This window comes from Sorex araneus, chromosome 7 (assembly GCF_027595985.1).
Source record: "Sorex araneus isolate mSorAra2 chromosome 7, mSorAra2.pri, whole genome shotgun sequence".
Classification (NCBI taxonomy): Eukaryota; Metazoa; Chordata; class Mammalia; order Eulipotyphla; family Soricidae; genus Sorex; species Sorex araneus.
The window spans coordinates 29,795,032-29,814,050 of record NC_073308.1 but is presented as its reverse complement, the minus strand read 5'-3'; the positions used below and the strand labels follow the sequence as shown (position 1 = coordinate 29,814,050).

The 19,019-nt window shown below is 39.2% G+C and overlaps 1 protein-coding gene across 2 annotated transcripts in view; it reads left to right on the top strand.

The window, feature by feature from the left end:
• The first annotated feature begins 5,220 nt into the window (after positions 1-5,220).
• Positions 5,221-19,019, top strand: part of KCNT2 (potassium sodium-activated channel subfamily T member 2) — a 368,079-nt gene continuing 354,280 nt past the window's right edge. For both annotated transcript variants that reach the window (XM_055144870.1, XM_004619919.2), the window contains exon 1: positions 5,221-5,351. In XM_055144870.1, coding sequence (XP_055000845.1) covers positions 5,257-5,351 — 95 coding nt within the window. In that variant the 5' untranslated portion in view covers positions 5,221-5,256. The remainder of the gene's footprint in view (positions 5,352-19,019) is intronic.

Genomic DNA, 19,019 nt, shown 5'->3' with positions numbered 1-19,019 from the left:
CTTCTCCATCTGATTTTTTTGATAAATAGCTCAAAGTGAAATTGCTTTCTCACTCATGCTGAATTTTGCATCCCCATCTCATCAATTCAACCCTGAATTCTGGGAAGTGCTCATTGATCTTTCACTCTTTATTAAATTTCACAATCTTTAAGTTTTCATGTCCTTTTAATACTCTCCTCTGAATCCCTATAAATCTGTTTTTGACTTTCTATCTGTACTTTAGCCTCTTCTTGACAAATAGCCATTGCACCTGGGATGTTCATCAAATTATTCCCTTCTTTCATTCTTACCTTCTCCACCAATCATCTATCTACACAGCTACCTCGGTCAAATCATGGGCTGGCTTTGATACAATTCATCACTGTTTTCATGTTGAAATCTAAACTTACCATGGCCAACAGGGCCTTGTAGATGGGATCTATTGAAATGCAGGCATCTCCTGGGTGTCTCTCTACCTCCTGCCTGTTGTCCTTCCTTACTAAATCCACCCTCAACCCCAGCTTGGACTACATAGTACTTCTGCACGTACTGGACTCTGGCATTCCTTTCTTAGATCTTTTATTGGTACCTGATTACAGGCTTACCCTGCTTACTGAAAGTAGAGTGTATCTCTGAAACCTTTCAAAAGTTGAAATAGCCTAAAGAAAGGAAGTCATTTCATGAATTAGTGAGGAAGGTTTTATAGCATTCTCTGGCCTCCAAGTTGATAATCAAATAATACCAAATGATACATAAAACCTAAAATCATGAGACCTCTGGTAAACACAGGATGGATGATAGAGACACATCTGTATAATGTGGCTTCTGGAAAGTCTGTTTCTGGCTACTCAGGGTGCCGCTGTCTTTAGAATGACTGCCTCTACCTCCTCGTTTTTTCTCTTCTTTTCAGTCAAAGGTGGTATAAATATCAACTCCTCCAGAAAGTCTTCCCTGATTTTCTGGATCCAGAAAACTTAGTAACATTACTAATTATTACTGCAATCTACATGCAACCTACATGCTACACCGTACATGCTATTTTTCAACCTACAAGCTAAATTAGCTAGTTAAGTCCTCCCAAACCTATTTTTTTCCCAGTCTATTTGGCTATGAGAAGCTCAATGCAGAGTAACCACTTAATAAACAAAAAGAGAGAGACAAAGAGGGTGTATTTATTTGGTGTTTAATGATATCACCAGCACAGTTGTGGATTCTATCATTTTGATACTTCTACACATACAATGCATCTATGAAGTAGCCTAATACATAGAAAGTATGTTTTCGATTCCTTTTCAAATAGTTTTGTAAGGCTATATACACTATCATTAACAGTTTGGAAAAGTTGGTCTGTAGTTTTATATATAATAGGAATTTTGAGTTTGAGGTAAAAAACTATTCTTTGATTGCAGTTATGTTCATTATTTACAAACTAATTTCAATAAATTGTTTTTAAAGTTAATAAAATCATTCTTTACTTGTGGTAAATGGTATTTTTTGTGTTTCAGTATTAGTAGAAATAATAATGTACTAAAAACCAGAAACCTAAAAAAAACCTTCTTTTTTCTCCACTAAGTAGAAGTCAGAATATATCCTCATACATGTCTTACAGCAAATAAAAAGAATATTTTTAAACAAGGGAATTAGTCTTCTAACTGATCCTCATTCTTGACATTTTCTATGAAATTGGAGATTAAAAGTGCACAGTGGAAAAAGGAAACCAAAAAGAGACAAAGAGGAAAATATATTTTACCAGCAGGAAATGACATGGCATGGCATTAAAAAAGAAGAAGAAGAAAAGCAGAGGACAGGTGGAAGAACTAAAAGTCAAAATTAATGACAAAAACTAAAATTGTTGGCTATAAAAATCTGGAAAGAAAATATAAAGAGGAGCAAAGGGGTCTTCCAGTGATAAAGTTTTCATGTCTAAATATTGCAATGTTTAAGAAACCCAGAATAGCCCATTTTCTGATGCATGATTTAAATTATCTTCTCTAAATTTGTGAGATTCTTTAATTTAACATCAACTTTTTAAGATACACAGAGAATCAGAGTATCCTTAGTACAATGGACTCCAAAGGACTTGGATGGCATCTGAGGATATTATGAACTGTTTGTACCCTTCACAATGATTTCATGACACCATTTGCTGAACAGGATTTTATTTATTTATTTTAATGTACTTGTTTTCTCCTACACTGATATCTGTGAACTAAAAGGCAATTAAGTCAGTGAAAAAAGTAAAAGATTAGAATACAGAGCATTCTTTGATGTGAAATGGTTGACTCTAATTTTTCAGGAGTCTAATATTCAATAGCCTCCTTCCCCCCCCCTTTAAAAAATAATGCCATGTTTCTCTGGCTTTTACTAATTCATAAATATTTTATATTTCTGATGTATATGCAAAATCAGGACTAATAATAAATAAAAGAGTGAACTTCATAGTTTTCTTAATAGCAGATAAGGTCCAAAATATTAGCAGTCTCTTTTAATGATCACGGCACCTTAAATCAACAGTGTAGTGATACAGTTTTCTCATTTGGCAAAGTGATTATAAAAATCCATGCAAAGCTCCATCCAAATACAAAACTCTGTATCTAAAAGTGAAAAAGAATACTAAATTTAGAAGCTTTTCATGCATCCTAACACATATTTGTTGAAATTTTGCTATTTTGAAGGCAGTGTGTTAACAACCTAAGCCACAGGAAGGGGGATGGATTCAAGAAAAATGAGTAGTTAATCACACAGCAGACCAAAATATAGTAAGCACTGCAAACAAAATACTCAACAGGGGTATGAAGGATTGAGAGGGAGAAGGCATTATAACTAACTGCAAGAACCAGAAAATTTAAAACAGAGCTCTTTTTGCTTTTCAAATGAATCTGGAAGACCAGAACTTTGCAGCTGGACAGGTTGTATTGGTCTACTGTATTTCCTCTGCAGTTCCTCAGGTTTAAGACTCTTATCTTCTCTACTAATGTCTTTTTGATGATTTCTCCTAGAAATCCCTAACTTTCTGTGTCTCCCTGCTTCCATAAAACACATTCATTTACCCCAAATCAGTCACCAAAAATAAAACAATTAAACCATTACTTGACTTCTACTCATGCAATTCTGCTGGTTTCCTTGCTTGCTTTGAACTAGGTTACAATAAATGTAGCAAGCTTAGTTCATTTGCAACTCCTTCGCAGAAATCCCCTACTTGAACAAGGGTGCTATCTCCTGGGTATTTCCCAGTTTCTTTCCTTGTTAATAAGTCACAGCTCATATTGTATCTCTTTGATGAAAAGCTGGTATCACCAAGCAAAAGTAGGAGACCCCTAAGGGCATGGGCCATGATGGTAATTATTGAGTGTTTAAATCCAGTCCAGTTTAAACTCAAGCGTTCCAGTGTCTTTCTGATGTAGGCAAGCAGACAGGGAAGGCACCCTCCCAAGGTAATGGCAGTGCATTTCTTGAAAAGTAATAGTCCTGAAGTTTCCAAGGCCAATCTTACAGAGAATAGGAGCTAAGACCTGGTAAGACCCCACCAGGTTCCAGTCTGTAATAGACCCTGAGGAGGCTGGATCCTGCTCTGACAGAAGCTCTAGCAGAAACAAAAGGCCAGGAAAGGAATTCAAAAACCATCACCACTCCCAACCCTACCACCCTAGGCAACCTCCTTAGCAACAGACTTTTACCTAGGTAGAAGTCCTACATAGCAGCAGGTTGGAGAAGCCCTTATAAAGGCCACCTTGAACAAAGGGAGGGTACACATCTGAGGCCAAGTGCTGCTTGCACCCACATGGCCAGGCACATGTGTTACCTGAGCACATGTGTTGCCCGGATCTCCTCTCTTGAGATGTGCACTTTCATGCTTTCATGCCTAATGTTGGGATGTGTGCGTAGGGGCTCTCTCTGCCCTTGGAGAAGCCCTGGTTCTCTCTTGAGCACTTTGCTCTCCACTCTCTCCCACTTTCTCTTCCTCCTTCCTTTCAAAAATCTTTAAAATAAAATCTGTTTTACTTCACTGCTTGTCTACTTAAGTCCTTTTCTGTGAGGTGAGACAAGAACCCAGTAACCCTGGGCTTGGGATTGGCAGATGGGGGAAAGTGACCATCTTTTTCCTCCCTGCTTCACATATGCCACCTTTGGGGCCCACTGATATCATTTCTGCACCCTGCAGAAAGCAGCTCTTGGTGAAAAAACAATTCAAAGCAGTACCAGGGCCTGTTACAATTAGGTACCATAAGCAGTGGTGGATCGAAAAAAATCACAATGTGGGCTTAAGGTCCGCGTGCGACTAAGCGGCTCACACTGAAAGCTGACGCCACTTGGGAGCCCAACAGGCTGCTCTGCGTGGCCACAGTCAAGTCCGAGTGTCCGTTCCTCCCCGCCTTTCAGTGTGTTCTCCCAATCCTCACCTAAAACCGTTTCTCGCCCGCGGCCTAAGGCGGCCAGAGCATCTTCCTTTTGCAGGATCAGGGAAACACCTCCCCGCCGTCCACAGGGTGCGGGAGGAACGGGAGACAAAAAAAAAAAGGACTTTCTGGGTTCGGAGCGGGGATTCCCTCTCTAGGAACGTGCGATCCGCACCCGCCACCCCCGCAGAAGGCCACCCCGCGGAGGAGCCAGGCAACCTGGGACCCTCGTGGCCCCGCGCTTGCCCCCGGCTCCGGGGGGAAGGGTCGCGAGCCCGGGACTCCGCTCGCCCCCATTGGTTGTCCCCGGGCACCTCCGTGCCGTCACTGCTATGCTAATGAGGGGGCGTCCCATTGGCTCGGCCTGCAGCCGGGAGAACCCGGCTGGCCGCGTCCGGGACCACCGGAGCCCCGCGCGCTCTGGCTGCGCCCCTGCTCGGCCGCCAAGTGTCGGAGCAGCGGGCCGCGCGCCCCGCCACCCTCGCGCCCCTCTTTCTAGGCACCGCGCGTCTCTCCCGGCCAAGTAACTTTTGCATTCCCGCCTCCCCCTAGTCCCGAGGACCAGAGGCGGCGCCGAGCCTGGGGGCGGTTCCCTGGCAGCGCCGATCCCCGGCGGAGCCAGACTTTTGCTCCTGGGCTGGGTTTGCATCATCCCCAGCGCACCCTCGGGAGGCAGGAGCCTGCCCCCTTGCAGCCTCGGCTTCCGGCTCCCGGCAGCCCCCTCCCCCTCCCAGGCCCCTTCCCCTGCCACCACTCGCCCGGCCACTGCAGTTTTAGATTCCCCACCCCTCAACCCCTATCTCCATCCCCCACCCCCCACCCCTCTTTCTCCCTCCTCTCCTCCATTTGTTGATTGATGTTTCCCACTCTTTGAGAGAGGATGGTCGATTTGGAGAGCGAAGTGCCCCCTCTACCTCCCAGGTACAGGTTTCGGGATTTGCTGCTGGGGGACCAAGGATGGCAGAACGATGACAGGTGAGTGGTGGGTTGCACGGTGGTTCCATAAATAGAGAGATGGGGACGCTGAAGGGGGGAGAGGAGGGAGGGGAGAAGAGGGAGCCCGAGACGGGGGAGAGATGGAAGGGACTCTGTCTCTCCATTTTGACTCTAGAGCAATTATTGCAAGATCTCGGGGAACTCTTTGCCTTTGCACTTTCTTTTCCTCGCAATGCATTTGTTGCATTGATCTCATGTTTGTTCATTTGTCTGTTTGCGCTTTCCTGGGGTGTGCGTAAGGCTGGAATGAGAGGTACATCACATCCAAATGGCACTCAATGACAGTGTCAAAGGATTTCATCTCCCCACCCACCCTCTTAGGTGTTGTTAACCAAATTCGAAAATGTATGCAAGTTGATTGAAGAAGCACTTTAGAAACTTAAAATCCTCTGCACCTATTTACTTATTCCTTTTCAGCGTTGCCTTGATTGGATGTTCCGGGAATTTTAGGCTCTTTGAACATTTGGAGTTGAAGGTAGACAGTTGGTTTCAATACGTAACAGGTAGTTAGGAAAAATGACATTTGCAATGGAAAATACTTTGAATACATAACTGTGACCCAAAATAATGGTGTTTGCATGGCATGATGCAAGCTTTTCATTTTAATGTCTTTTTCATCTGATATGTGTCTCAAAATTTAAGCTATGCTAGAATATTTGTAATTAGCAGAATGTTATTTTGGAGTTATAGCTAAAGGCTCACTGCATTGCTTAAACTTTTGAAATTTCTCCAGCTATCTTAATCGTATGATTAAAAAAGGAAGCAATTTGTTTCATTAAATTTAGTATTTTATGGAATAGTCATTTCATGTATCACATGGCACATTTTCTTGCTTTAAAATAATATATGTAATACAACTAGGCTCCTAACTCAATTAAAATGTTCCTTTAAAGTTCAGTTTAGTATTGATGTTCTGCTTTAATTATATAAAAAGTCCATTATTGGTCTCATGAGCCCCCCGCCCCCCATTCACCATGGGATAATACCCTGGTTTTCTCACCATCTCAGCTCTCAGTACCAGTTTCTGTCCCAAGACCCCAGGGGATTTTATCTTGCCATCAATTGTGGATTTTCCTTTGATCTCATATTAGGAATTGAAGAAGCTCTGGATGTTTATGGAAGATAACATTTCAATTTAATATTGTCTCTTTGGGAAAAATATGTACAGTGGTTAAAAATGAGAAGAGCAAATACAACTGAATTGTCACCAGTATTTTGAGAATACTAGTGTTTTGGTTGATTGAAGATACATATTTATGAAACCTGATTATTCTGTATTAACCTAGTTAGATGATTTATCAAGTGCAAGGTGATGTATGTAATAATTGAATATAATTTGCTTTTCCAGGACTTTGGTGCCATCATATAGAACAGAAACTTTCATTTTTAGAAAACATGTGATAGGTTGGACACATAGAAAACAGAGGGTATATTTTCATAGTTCGGATTTGGTGATGAAAGTTTAAAAGAAATCCAAAGTATTTATTTCTTTATGGTTTCCCTACGTAGTCTAAGGATACTACAAAAATATTAAATGATTAAGAATTGAGGTGAGGGGTTAAAATCCAGTGATCTGTAATAGAGGTATGATATTGGTACTTTGGTGATGGATATAATGAAATGACAATATATTTAGGGGAGATGTGAAACTTTAACTCTAAAACATATACAACCTTGTAAACTTCAATAAAAATGGGAAAAAAAACATTATCCTTCAGTGCTATCCAAATGAGTCATTGCCTTATTGAAAAGTATGTACATTTATTTCTTTTTATAGCCCTCTTTAACTTGATCAAAATTTTTCAGCCACTGTGATTTCCAATGCAGTTAACGTTAAGTTTCCATGCCCACTGTGTCTGATTCCATGCTTTTCCACCAGAGTGTATGTACATTTAGTTCAAAATGCTTTGAATAGCCCAACTTTATTTTAAAATGCAGGCCATGCTTGCTGTTTATATCAGGTATTTCACATTTGAATAATTGCACATGTGTTTTTAAAGATTGATTACTTTTATGGCTTCCTGAAAAATTATTTAGTTTTGGTTCTGCGCCCCCCCAATTTAAATTTTTATTTATTTTAAATATTTGGGAAAAATGTCCTCCATGTAATAGGGACCTACATTTCAATACTTTGTTTATTTGTTCACTAGCTCAGTGACCTTGTTTGAGTCACTGAGCTATTCTGAGATTTCCTAGACTAATTTCTTAAGGCACAAGTCTTACATCTAGTTAGCACTAAGCTCAGGCTGGTGTTACGTAGAGCACTAACTCTGCTCTATGTGCCGTATATGGGTACCTGTGTGTGTGTGTGTATGTGTGTGTGTGTGCATACAAAAGGTGTACATGTATGTGAATGCATCTGTAGGTATTAAACTGTGCTATATGTTATCACAATCAGTCCTCATACAACCCCTGAATAAGTGAGTGGGTAGTTATTTTAGGAAAGAAGAAACTAAATTGTTGGTAAATTAAATTCTTGTCTTGATACATGATCACATGGGACTTGAGCTTAGTTTGTGACTAATTATTTCTCAAGAAGCTTCTAAGTCCTTCCTGCTTAATTTATTTGGATTTATAAGAATGATTTTACAGCATGTAGTGCAGTTTCGGTGCTCATTGGGTGTTCCCTTTCTTTGGTTTTCTATATACAATACTTTAAATTTTCTTCACATTCTTAAATTCATAGGCATTAAGTCAAGTCATCCTTTTTATCTGGAATATGGTCATAGACTCTTCTTTGCTTATGATTCTAACTATAATGCTATCATCATCAGTTCCATCATGAACAAGTCCTACGGGATAGAGGAAGCACTCTTGTATGTAGACATAGGTTGTTTCTACCAAAAGGTATGTTTAGGTTTCTGTCCATATTCTCTAGACTATTTTCTCTAAACTTTCTCTGCCTGTGGTTTTTTTTTTTAATTGTTTTTCTATAGCCTCAAGAGTATAAGAGAACTAGCTTGGAGAAGTGCCACGTAGTAACAGGAATTGTTACAGAAATCTAAGCTTCCCAGAGACATGGTTGGGATCATTTGAAGTATGTTCAGACTGTCTTATGAGACTGAGGTTCCGGTGCCTACAGTGGTAACTGGTTCAATATTGCAAACTTTATTGACTTCCTTCCTCCCTTTCTTACTGGCTTTTTTTTTTTCTGAGTCAATTCTTAAATATAGTAAGATCTGCTTCTTAGAGTGCCTGAATTAAGATTAATTTAAGGACAATTCTTTGAGATGATGAAGGAATTATATGATGGAATTTTCACATGCTTGGACCAGAGCGATAGCACAGCGGGTAGGATGTTTGCCTTGCATGTGGCCGACCCAGGTTTGATTCCTCTGCCCCTCTCAGAGAGCCCGGCAAGCTACCTAGAGTATCCTGCCCAAATGGCGGAGCGTGGCAAGCTACCCATTGCATATTCTATATGCCATAAATAGTAACATTAAGTCTCACAATAGAGACTTTACTGTGCCTGCTTGAGCAAATCGATGAGCAACGGGATGACAGTGACAATGGCAGTGATAAGAATTTTAAGTTATACCTTTGTAGGGCATAGATGAAGTGGCATGTGAAAATGAATGAGGCATATAACAAATATATATGTTCAAGGAGGGACTAGCTGTAGCCATGAGAATATAGGAACTGAGTATTCTCTAGCTTAAAACCTTCTCTGAACTCCGTTTACTTAAATTTATATTTTACTATACTGCATTAGACAGGGAGACATGTGCAAACACACATAATGTTCATGTCATATACAAAGTATATATCACATGAAATGTATGTGCACAGGGAATATATGCATATTCTATTGTAGCATGTATCTGTCAATGTAATATCTTTATTCTTTTCATATAGTCGCCTCTTCTTTGCATACTGATAAACCTTTTCTGAGGTAAGTATACAGGGCAGATAACTAAGCATTTGATTAGAGTTAGTTCGGTGAGACCATGAAATAAATTTTTTTTTTGGTTTTTGGGTCACACCCAGTGATGCTCAGGGGTCACTCCTGGCTCTGCACTCAGGAATCACACCTGGTCATGCTCAGGGGACCATAAGGGATGCTGGGAATTGAACTCGGGTCGGCCGCGTGCAAGGCAAATGCCCTACCCGCTGTGCTATCACTCCAGCCCCCATGAAATGAATTTGAGAATTGCTTATGCCATAAGGATGTCTTCTGCATATTTGATGCACTTTATTTCTTTGACATCCTGAGGAAACGAAAACTCATTCTTTAATGGTCATTTATCCATTCACTTAATATTTCAGTTTATGCCATGTCATGGGCCTCATTCTATTGGCCACCGAGAAGACTGTAGGGAGGAATATGAAATAGTAATGGGTCAGAGATGTTCTCAGGTATTATTAGAGGTGGATTTCCTCCAAGGGTATTAGCAGTGCTGTTTATATTTTGATGATGTCCTTGCGGAATATCCATTTAACTTCTGTTGAGAAGATCTTGTGTACCCTTTGAGATAGAATATTCAATGTTTGTTTGAAAATAAAGTAGCTGAAGCCACTGTATTAGAGATGACTCAATGCTTTCATTATGTTTTTTATCTATTATTTAGAATATTTACTGCTTTCAAAGTTACTCTGATTGAAACTAATTTTACTGGGACTGATTTCATATGGAAGCTATTCTGTGACATCTGAATTGCTCTTTTATTTCTTAGCTTTGATATTTCTGTGATTCTTCAAATTTAATGATTTAGAATGTTTCCCTGATGTTTAAGGTGGGAAAAATTCAGATTTTAAGGACCTTCAGATAGTAAGAACATGCCCATCTCAACCTTCATGGTGTCTTGGTATTGTAAAGTTTAGAATGCATGAGTGTGATGAAGGTAAATTAGCAAAATAGTCAAATAGAAGTGGTCCTTTAATTTAATAATAGCCATTGTAGTTTCGAAAAATCCAATCAGTTGTTATAGCTTCAGTAAATTGAAATATTTTTCATTTTTATTGGTGACATTTAAAAATAATGTAAGCAAGTCACCTGACATGTTTAAAAACATAAAAGGATTTGAATAAAATATATAATTTAGTAGTTGAGAAGGCATTTATATTATATTATAATTCCCATTATATTAAATGGGAAAATATTTGAATAGTTTTTGGACTGTAATTTTAGATATCATAGAATGCAAGTATTTTGGTTTGTATGTGGCAAGCATATTTTTAAAATTGACCAATTTTATCTTCTGTAATAAATTCTGTATTGTTTTTAAAGTAGGAATTTCTTCTCAGTACTTATTCTAACTTTGTACATTTAGATCAATAAATACACGTTAAAACTATTTTAAGTGTTATTGAAGAGAGAGAAGTGCACTTTCATTCTTTAATTATACAGAAGAATCAGCCATGCATTTGTAGTATCTATAAAAGATGATCTTAGCATTGTTAGAAAGAGATCTAGACAGTGTTGGTTTTTAGCACTGTTGATTATTTGAGGGAAATCTCCAGGAATAAGGCAATAAAGATTGCTAACTACTGAAGTGGATAATAGTACATAAAATGACTAGATATAAGACATGCACTATACAAGTACACAAAAATATTACTTGATAATTTTTCAATAGCAATAAAGAATCCTGGCATTAATGAACAGGTTTGATCCCTTCCTTTTAATCTGCTTTTATTAATAAAATTAAATGTGACTTTTCAGATTAGTTAGGTGTTATTTTTCCAGTTTTTTGGGAAACAATTGATATGCTTCTTGGTATAGGTGAGGTGGATAGCATGATCATTTAGCTTACAGAATTACTCTTTTGCATTTTGATTGCATTCATTCTCTTATATACTTACTCATATGTGGTTGTGACTTAGTAATATCTGCCTTTTTATGTGTTAGTAATATCTGCAAGCCACCCGTGGCATGTTCGATATGCCAAAAACAGTAACAACGAGTCTGACAATGGAGATGTTACTGGTGCCCGCTTGAGTAAATTGATGAGCAACAGGATGACAGACAGTGCTACAGTGCTACAGATTTATTGGGGGGAGGGCATCTCTGCTGTGCCAAGGCCAGTCAAGGCTGTGTCGGAGGACCATGTGGAGTAAGAACTGGAATTGTGGTTCCTGCATGGGTTAGCGTTCCAGCCCTTTGGGCATCTCCCTGGTTGTGATTTAACATTTAACTTCTCATAATACTTTTGTGTCAGGAAAGTTGAAATATAAAATACTCATTTTCATATCAGGTCTATGGCATATTAAGGGGAATAAATTTTCTATTCAACAGCCTCTCCAGTCCAACGTCAACTTCGTCTTGAGGATAGGTGTGAAAACCTTCCAGAAGGATGACTAAGAAGTGATTTGTTAATTTAATTGTTTTATCAGAAACATATTAATATGCTTTTCTTTGCAGTAACTCAACTCAAAAATAGATTTGAAAAGTATGGGAATATTACAAATGAAGGTCAAAAGTCTAATCGCTCTTGTTATAAGTACTGGTATACACGAAAACTTAAACTAAAAATATATTTACTTATATAATGGACTGGAGCAATAGCACAGCAGGTACGGCATTTGCCATGCACATGGCTGACCCAGGTTCCATTCCTCCGTTCCTCTCGGAGAGCCCGGCAAGCTACCGAGAGTATCCTGCCCGCACGGCAGAGCCTGGCAAGCTACCCGTGCTTATTCGATATGCTAAAAACAGTAACAACAAGTCTCACAGTGGAGACATTATTGGTGCCCGCTCAAGCAAATTGATGAACAGTGGGACGACAGTGCTACAGTGCAATGTACTTGTCACCAGCCCACATTTTTATTTCTTTGCTGTCTTAACAAAAAAATTCTATTTTTGGGGGGCTGGAGTGATAGCACAGCGGGTAGGGCATTTGCCTTGCACGCAGCCGACCCGGGTTTGAATCCCAGCATCCCATATGGTCCCCTAAGCACTGCCAGGGGTGGTTCCTGAGTGCACAGCCAGGAGTAATCCCTGTGCATCGCCAGGTGCGACCCAAAAAGCAAAAAAAAAAAAAAAAAAATTCTATTTTTAATTTTTTAGTTTGCTTTTTTTTTGTTTATACAGTTTTCATAAATTGCACTGTCATTGATTAGTCATTTTTTGTTATCACAGTTATGTATTGCCAGTACTGTCATATGCACCATACTTGTTTAAGTTAGCTTTAAAAATGAAGAAGAAACATTTTTTTGCAATGAAAGTTGACTAGTTGCTGGAATTTGGGAACAAAAAAAGTTGACTAGTTGTTTTATACATTGATAATTTGAAATTAAGTTGGCCTTTTTTTCTGAGAGATACTTAATACCTTTGCTTTTCCTGAGTATTAAACCACTAATTGAAATTTTTTTGAAAAGTAATCAAAACAATAGCTAATGATCCAGAAAGACAATGAGTTTTCACTCTTTGACACATCTTTCCTGGGTAGGCAATTAAAAAAATGGATCTTGAAAGATTCTTTTCAGAAAGATATTAGTCATCAGTCAGAATCAAGTTGCAATTGAAAAGAAAAAACACTTGATGAAGAGAATTAGAGGTAAAGGAAATTTCTGGAGCACCAGCAAAAATTTGATCCTCAGTGCAAATTCCACACTCACCTGTAGAGATGTTAAAAACCTAAATGGGATGCAAGTGAGGTTGCAAAAAGTCTTATAGTTCTGGTATCTGATCATCTGTAAGAAGAAGAGTGGATTAGAAGTTTCTGATTTGGGGCACTCGGGGTCACACCTGGCTGTGATTGGTGCTTACTCCTGCCTCTGTGCTCAGGGATTACTTCTGGCACGTTGGGGAACCATATGGTGTGCTGGGATCAAACTTGAGTCTGCTGTTTCCAAGGCAAGCATCCTGCCCGCTATACTATTTTCCCAGCCCCACGAAGTTTCTGATTTTTGATTCCTCAATAACTTGATGCAACTAAATCAATCTGACTTTTAAATTAATCAAAGATATAGTATGATTGTAAGAAGAAGAGGAACATACTCTTCTTACAATTATACTTTATACAAAGATGTAGGGCTGGAGCGATAGCACAGCAGGTAGGATGTTTGCCTTCACGTGGCTGACCTGGGTTCGATTCCTCCTTCCCTCTTGGACAGCCTGGCAAGCTACTGAGAGTATCCCACCCGCATGGCAGAGCCTGGCAAGCTACTCATGGTGTATTCGATATGCCAAAAACAGCAGCAAGTCTCACAATGGAGATGTTACTGGTGCCCGCTCGAGCAAATCAATGAGCAATGGGATGACAGTTATACATACCGTGATACAAAGATGTAGTATAATTGTAAGAAGAGGAACCTAATGTAAATTAATCGAGCAAATCGATGAACAAGGGGAGGACAGTGCTACAGTGCTACAGTGTCTACTTTCACTGAGCAATGGGATGGCTTTGGAATTGGGGAGTTAATCATTCATGTGACTGCAAACTCTTAATTGCCTGAAAAATAAGAAAAATACTCTGGATATGGGGGAGAAGAGAGGCCACAGAAAGGAAGATCAAGGGCAGTGGAATTTCTCTTCACACATTTGTCTTGGATGGATCGTATTAATCATCATTTCTTTCTCTCTGTCTCATCTCTCTTTGTCTCTGTCTCTGTCTTCTCTCTCTCCTTCTCTCTCTCCCTCTCTCTCTCTCTCTCTCTCTCTCTCTCTCTCTCTCTCTCTCTCTCTCTCCCTCTCTCCCTCTCTCTCTGACAAATAGAAACCATGAGAAAAACAGAAACAGGATCCAAAATTGTTGTGCTTGGTTGTTCTGTATGGGACTGTGGTTGGCATCATAACCCTAATTCTTTGACTCCTGTCTTGTTTACAGTCTTAAATGGGCTTCTCTTTGCAAGTCTTTTTGTCCTCTATGTGCTTCTGCAATTATGCCCAGGCTTTCAAGGGTGAGAATCATTTCCCTCTGTGTATGCATTGCTTAAACTCAGATTTGTATTACTTCCTATTTTCACAGTATGTAAATATATGTAAGAAATGGACTTTGCATGCAAAGCCAAAAAAAAAAAAACCACTGAATTTGAAAAATAAAAGACTGCTTGTTCTTGGCCCTCTAGTGCTGGACTTTGCATGGAATCATAATGATGAATTGTTATTGCAAGAGCACACTTAGTCCATCTTGTAGATCAAGTGAATCTGTGTGAATAGGGATAAAAGCAGATTAACACATTTCAACCTCATTTAACTCCCTGTGGGAAAATTTGTAGACTGTCCACATTTTGCAAACAGCCAGTTATTAACAATGGCACCAGATGTGTGGCTTCAATAATGGGCAACCTGCTGTCTTAGGTCCTTCAAAAATTGAACTACCACTTGATCCCCTAGGAGTCAGATGGGGTGATCAGTAAGCTGCACAAGTACCAATATCCCCGTTGCCAGGCATAATGGCAGTGACTTTAGTTCCTGACACACCATGTGGTGATGACAATGGCAGATTCTAGTTGAAAGCTTTTCTATTTCCTGTCTTTTTTCCCACAAGCGTTCACGTGCTATTTCACTGCAAATGAAGAAGATGAAGTGAAAATGTATGATGATATTGAAAATAATGATTATCATAAAGACTGCCTCACCCTCACCCAGGTCTTAATATATGCCATTTATCTTTTTAAGCATGTTCTATGATTCCCTCATTTAATCTCCACACCAGCTCTGAGGACTTAGGCAAAATTCCCCTTTTAACAGATGAATTAATTATATCAGGTGCAGAAATATGGAAATCATTCCAAGTTACATAATCTTTTTTGTTGTTGTTGCTACAGTGGGCAGTGCTCAGGGGTCACTCCTGTGGTGTGGGAGTTTGGGGAGGAAGCTTGGGGACCATTGCATAATCATAAATAGAACCAGAAACTGATTGTTATTAGCCCATCAAGTATGTATATAATGTAAACAAATGTGATTCATGCTATAAATAAAAGAACAATAAGCACATGAATATAGATGTGACTAATGGTAGAAAATCCTTGTAACTTTGGCCCTCATGTAGGCCAGTATTACAGTGATAAACAAAACAAAAAAATCATCATCATCATCATCATCATCATCATCATCATCATCATCATCATCCCGTTGATCAATTTTCTCGAGTGGTCTCAGTAACGTCTGCATTTGTCCTAGCCCTGAGACTTTAGAAGCCTCTCTTTACTTGTCCTTCCCAACGGTGCCACATTGGAGGCTCTTCCAGAGTCAGGGGAATGAGACCCATCATTGTTAATGGTTTTGGCATATGAATATGCCACAGGGAGTTTGCCAGGCTCTGCCATGCGGGTGGGAAACTCCCAGTAGCTTGCCACATTCTCCGAGAGAGGGAGAACTAGGCTATCAGATGTCATGCGGCCTCTTGGTTTTATATAGTCTCTGGATGTTGGCCATTGATGAAATTACACGGCTCCTGGGTGTGACCGCCTGGCTACTGGAAAATGGGGGATCTGGGCAAAAGAGGCCCAGTCTTGATCAGAGCAGGCTTGGAGATCTTAGCCCCGGGTTCCACACACCTGGGTTCCTCTGCCCGCTCGGCTCGTTCATGCATGAGGCTCATCCGAATGTGTGGAGAGCGGCCTTGAGCATGGCTATGGCTGGGTTCTGGAGGTCTTCGGCTTTTTGGGTCTCTGCTTGGTGTGGGGAGGGAAGCTCAACCCATTCCTTCTGAGGGGCCCTTCTGAAGACAACCAGGCACAGGGGCAAGAGAATTTTCAAAGTTGATAATATTTGTGAATGAAAGAAATTATTTTTTTAACTATTCCTTTGACAGTGAATATTGATATGGGAAACTAGTAGAAAAAGTAAAGCATAGATTTGTTTATTTATTTAGGAAATAGGCAAAAGGCATTTGATCACTAGTAGTAAAATAAATATAAATGACTTTGCTGAGTGAAAAAGAACAAGGAGAAAAAAAACCAAAGGAGGGCAAATTAAATCAAGAGACTTCGATATGATTATGTAATTTGCTTTCCATGATTCTTGAAGTGGTCATTCTGGAAACATTGGTCAGTGTCATCCAACTTATATGGCTAGATTTTCCCCCCTCATTTTTCTCAGGAGAATTTAAGGACTTTGCAACTTACACTCAACTCCCTAAAGTACTTATACTGGTGTGGAATTTCTTTCTCTCAATTACTGTAAAGGTGGTACGGAAACCTCTTGTTGAGCTATTGTTAGGTATAACTCTCATATGAAATTTTTTGGTTCAGGAATTGTCCGTTAGCCTGCCCTCTTAATATATTTCACGTGTTTCAGAGATTTGCATCCATGCAGACAAATACATGAGCTAGCATTAAGGTAAATAAAAATACAACACAGCACAAGATGATAACAGAGACAGTAAAATCAAATCAAATTGGTCCCCAGACTAAATTCTGTGAACTCTGGTGTAGTTACCAGAGATGGGTCATGAAATAAGCTAGAGCAAAGAAGCCATGAAATAAGAGATAAAGCGGTCCAGGAGAAATAGAGCTTTGGTGTCTAAATTGAAAGGACATTGCTTCAGTATATCTTCATTAGTGTATGGTGTCCTCACCTACTCTCCCATCATAAAAGAATAGTAAGTTTCAAAAGAGTTTTGTAACATTCTCACTGCCAGGTGCTGATGTAACTAGAGCGAATTTTTCCTTTAAAGTAGGTCTGCAGGAAACACATAAATGTATTTCCGATATATTTTGTAGGATAAAAAAGGAACACCCGAGGTTACTGATGGGATGTGAATTTTTCATGTAATCTTTAAAAGCAATACATTTTTGTGTAGATGGGTTTGATTAATAGCTGTGGATGCAAGGCCTCTTGAGTGAGTGATAGTCTTTGTTGTAAACGTCAGGTTAAAAATGTAGTCTATAGAGACGAGAATGGCCAACACTTTATGGATAACCTGTAAGGACTCACCAAAACAGAAGCTTGACTGGCGGTTTTTCCGGCCTCTCACAGTAACTAGATTAATTCATTCCTTTTCTTTTCCCATAAAAGCCTAGATTAAAATCATACCACTTTGTCTACGGCCATACCACCCTGAACGTGCCCGATCTCGTCTAAAATCATACTACTTAACAATAAGATTTGTAAGTATCATGAATTTAATTATTTATATAGCCCTATCTATTTCTGTGTACATGGATGGAGATACATATTAAACACATAATTATTATAGCCGACTGACTTCTGGTTGCTAAGTAATTGATATAAATAGCCTCAAGCTAGAACATCTTTTCAATTTATCCATCACCACCAATATCAATCTCTAATCTCTCAGTCCAAAACTTTATAGTAGTTTTGTACTTTTTTTTAAAGCTTATTTTCCTAATTAGTTCCTGGTCTTCATTTTTTTTTCTAATTTTGCTTCCTCTTAAATGGGGCAGCTTTGCTGGAATGCTTCAGTATTCTCAGTTTGTTCTACGCACCCCACCTCTAGTAATTTTCCATGGCCAATATATGTTTCATTTGACTATGCATCTTCATAATAATTGTAAACGTGATTTTAACATATGATCTTTAGGTCTGAATGCCTACGCCATGTCACTAATGGTTGTCACATGAAATTTAGGCTACTTATCTCAGTATTCAATGCTCTTTATTAATTGATCCTTCCATCTCTTCTTTCTAAATCACTGTCATCCTGTTGCTCATCGATTTGTTCGAGCGGGCACCAGTAACGTCTCTCATTGAGAGACTTATTGTTACTGTTTTTGGCATATCCAATATGCACGGGTAGCTTGCCAGGCTCTGCCGCATGGGCTCTCTGAGAGGGGCGGAGGAATCGAACTCGGGTTGGCCGCGTGAAAGGTGAATGCCCAACCGCTATGCTATCACTCCAGCCCTTTCTTTCTAAATAACTGACTTAAATGTAAACACTGTAGTTATTTGCCTTATACCCATTCATCTAGGAAGCCCAGATCTATTCCATTGCCTTTGCTGATTTGGTGTTGTGGTCTGGGGCTGTCTCGTATTTTTCCTATTTATGTTAACCTTCTTTCATGATTGGACCCCACTCTGGATTCAGAGCCAGGATTGCTAATTAAAATCTTTAAAATCACAAAAACATTCTGTGTAGTTTTATATATTGTTATGTTGTTTAACACCACTGTCATGTTATTTGAGGTAGAACATGACTTTCTAGGAAAAAACTCGTCTTAAAATTCATCTTGGATTCTCCTACATTCTTGAGCACAGTGGTTTAAACGACAGTGCCAAGAATTTTAATCCTGTAGTATAAGGCAGATATTTTTAAAAGAAGTCACAACTATGAATATCTATGTGTGCTCTATGTATATATATGTATATTATAACAAAGAATAAGGGGTTATTTGCATTTTAGACTTTTCCCCCAATGGAATCAAATAGTTTTGTTGTTTTTTTTTAAATCTCATTCTAAACCCAGGTATATAAGTCATCTGACTTGAAAATGCCTTTCCCACATTGAATTTAATAATATTCACAAGGTTTTTTCCTTTGGAAATGGCAAAGCTGAATGTGCTTCAGTCCATAATTCATACAGTGACAGTTCAAATGACTGTTAAAGTGAATTCTGAAAATTTACATAGAGAGTTGCTCAGTGAAAGCCATCAATATGTTTGACAGCCAGCAGCGCCATTTTCCAAGGGACTTGCAGTGTTGCAAGGATTCAGCTCTATCTCCGGTTGAGATAGGTAGGGGTAGTAATACATAATTGGAACGAAACAGAAGAAATTCCATTTTTGGAGTGGGAAGGTTCC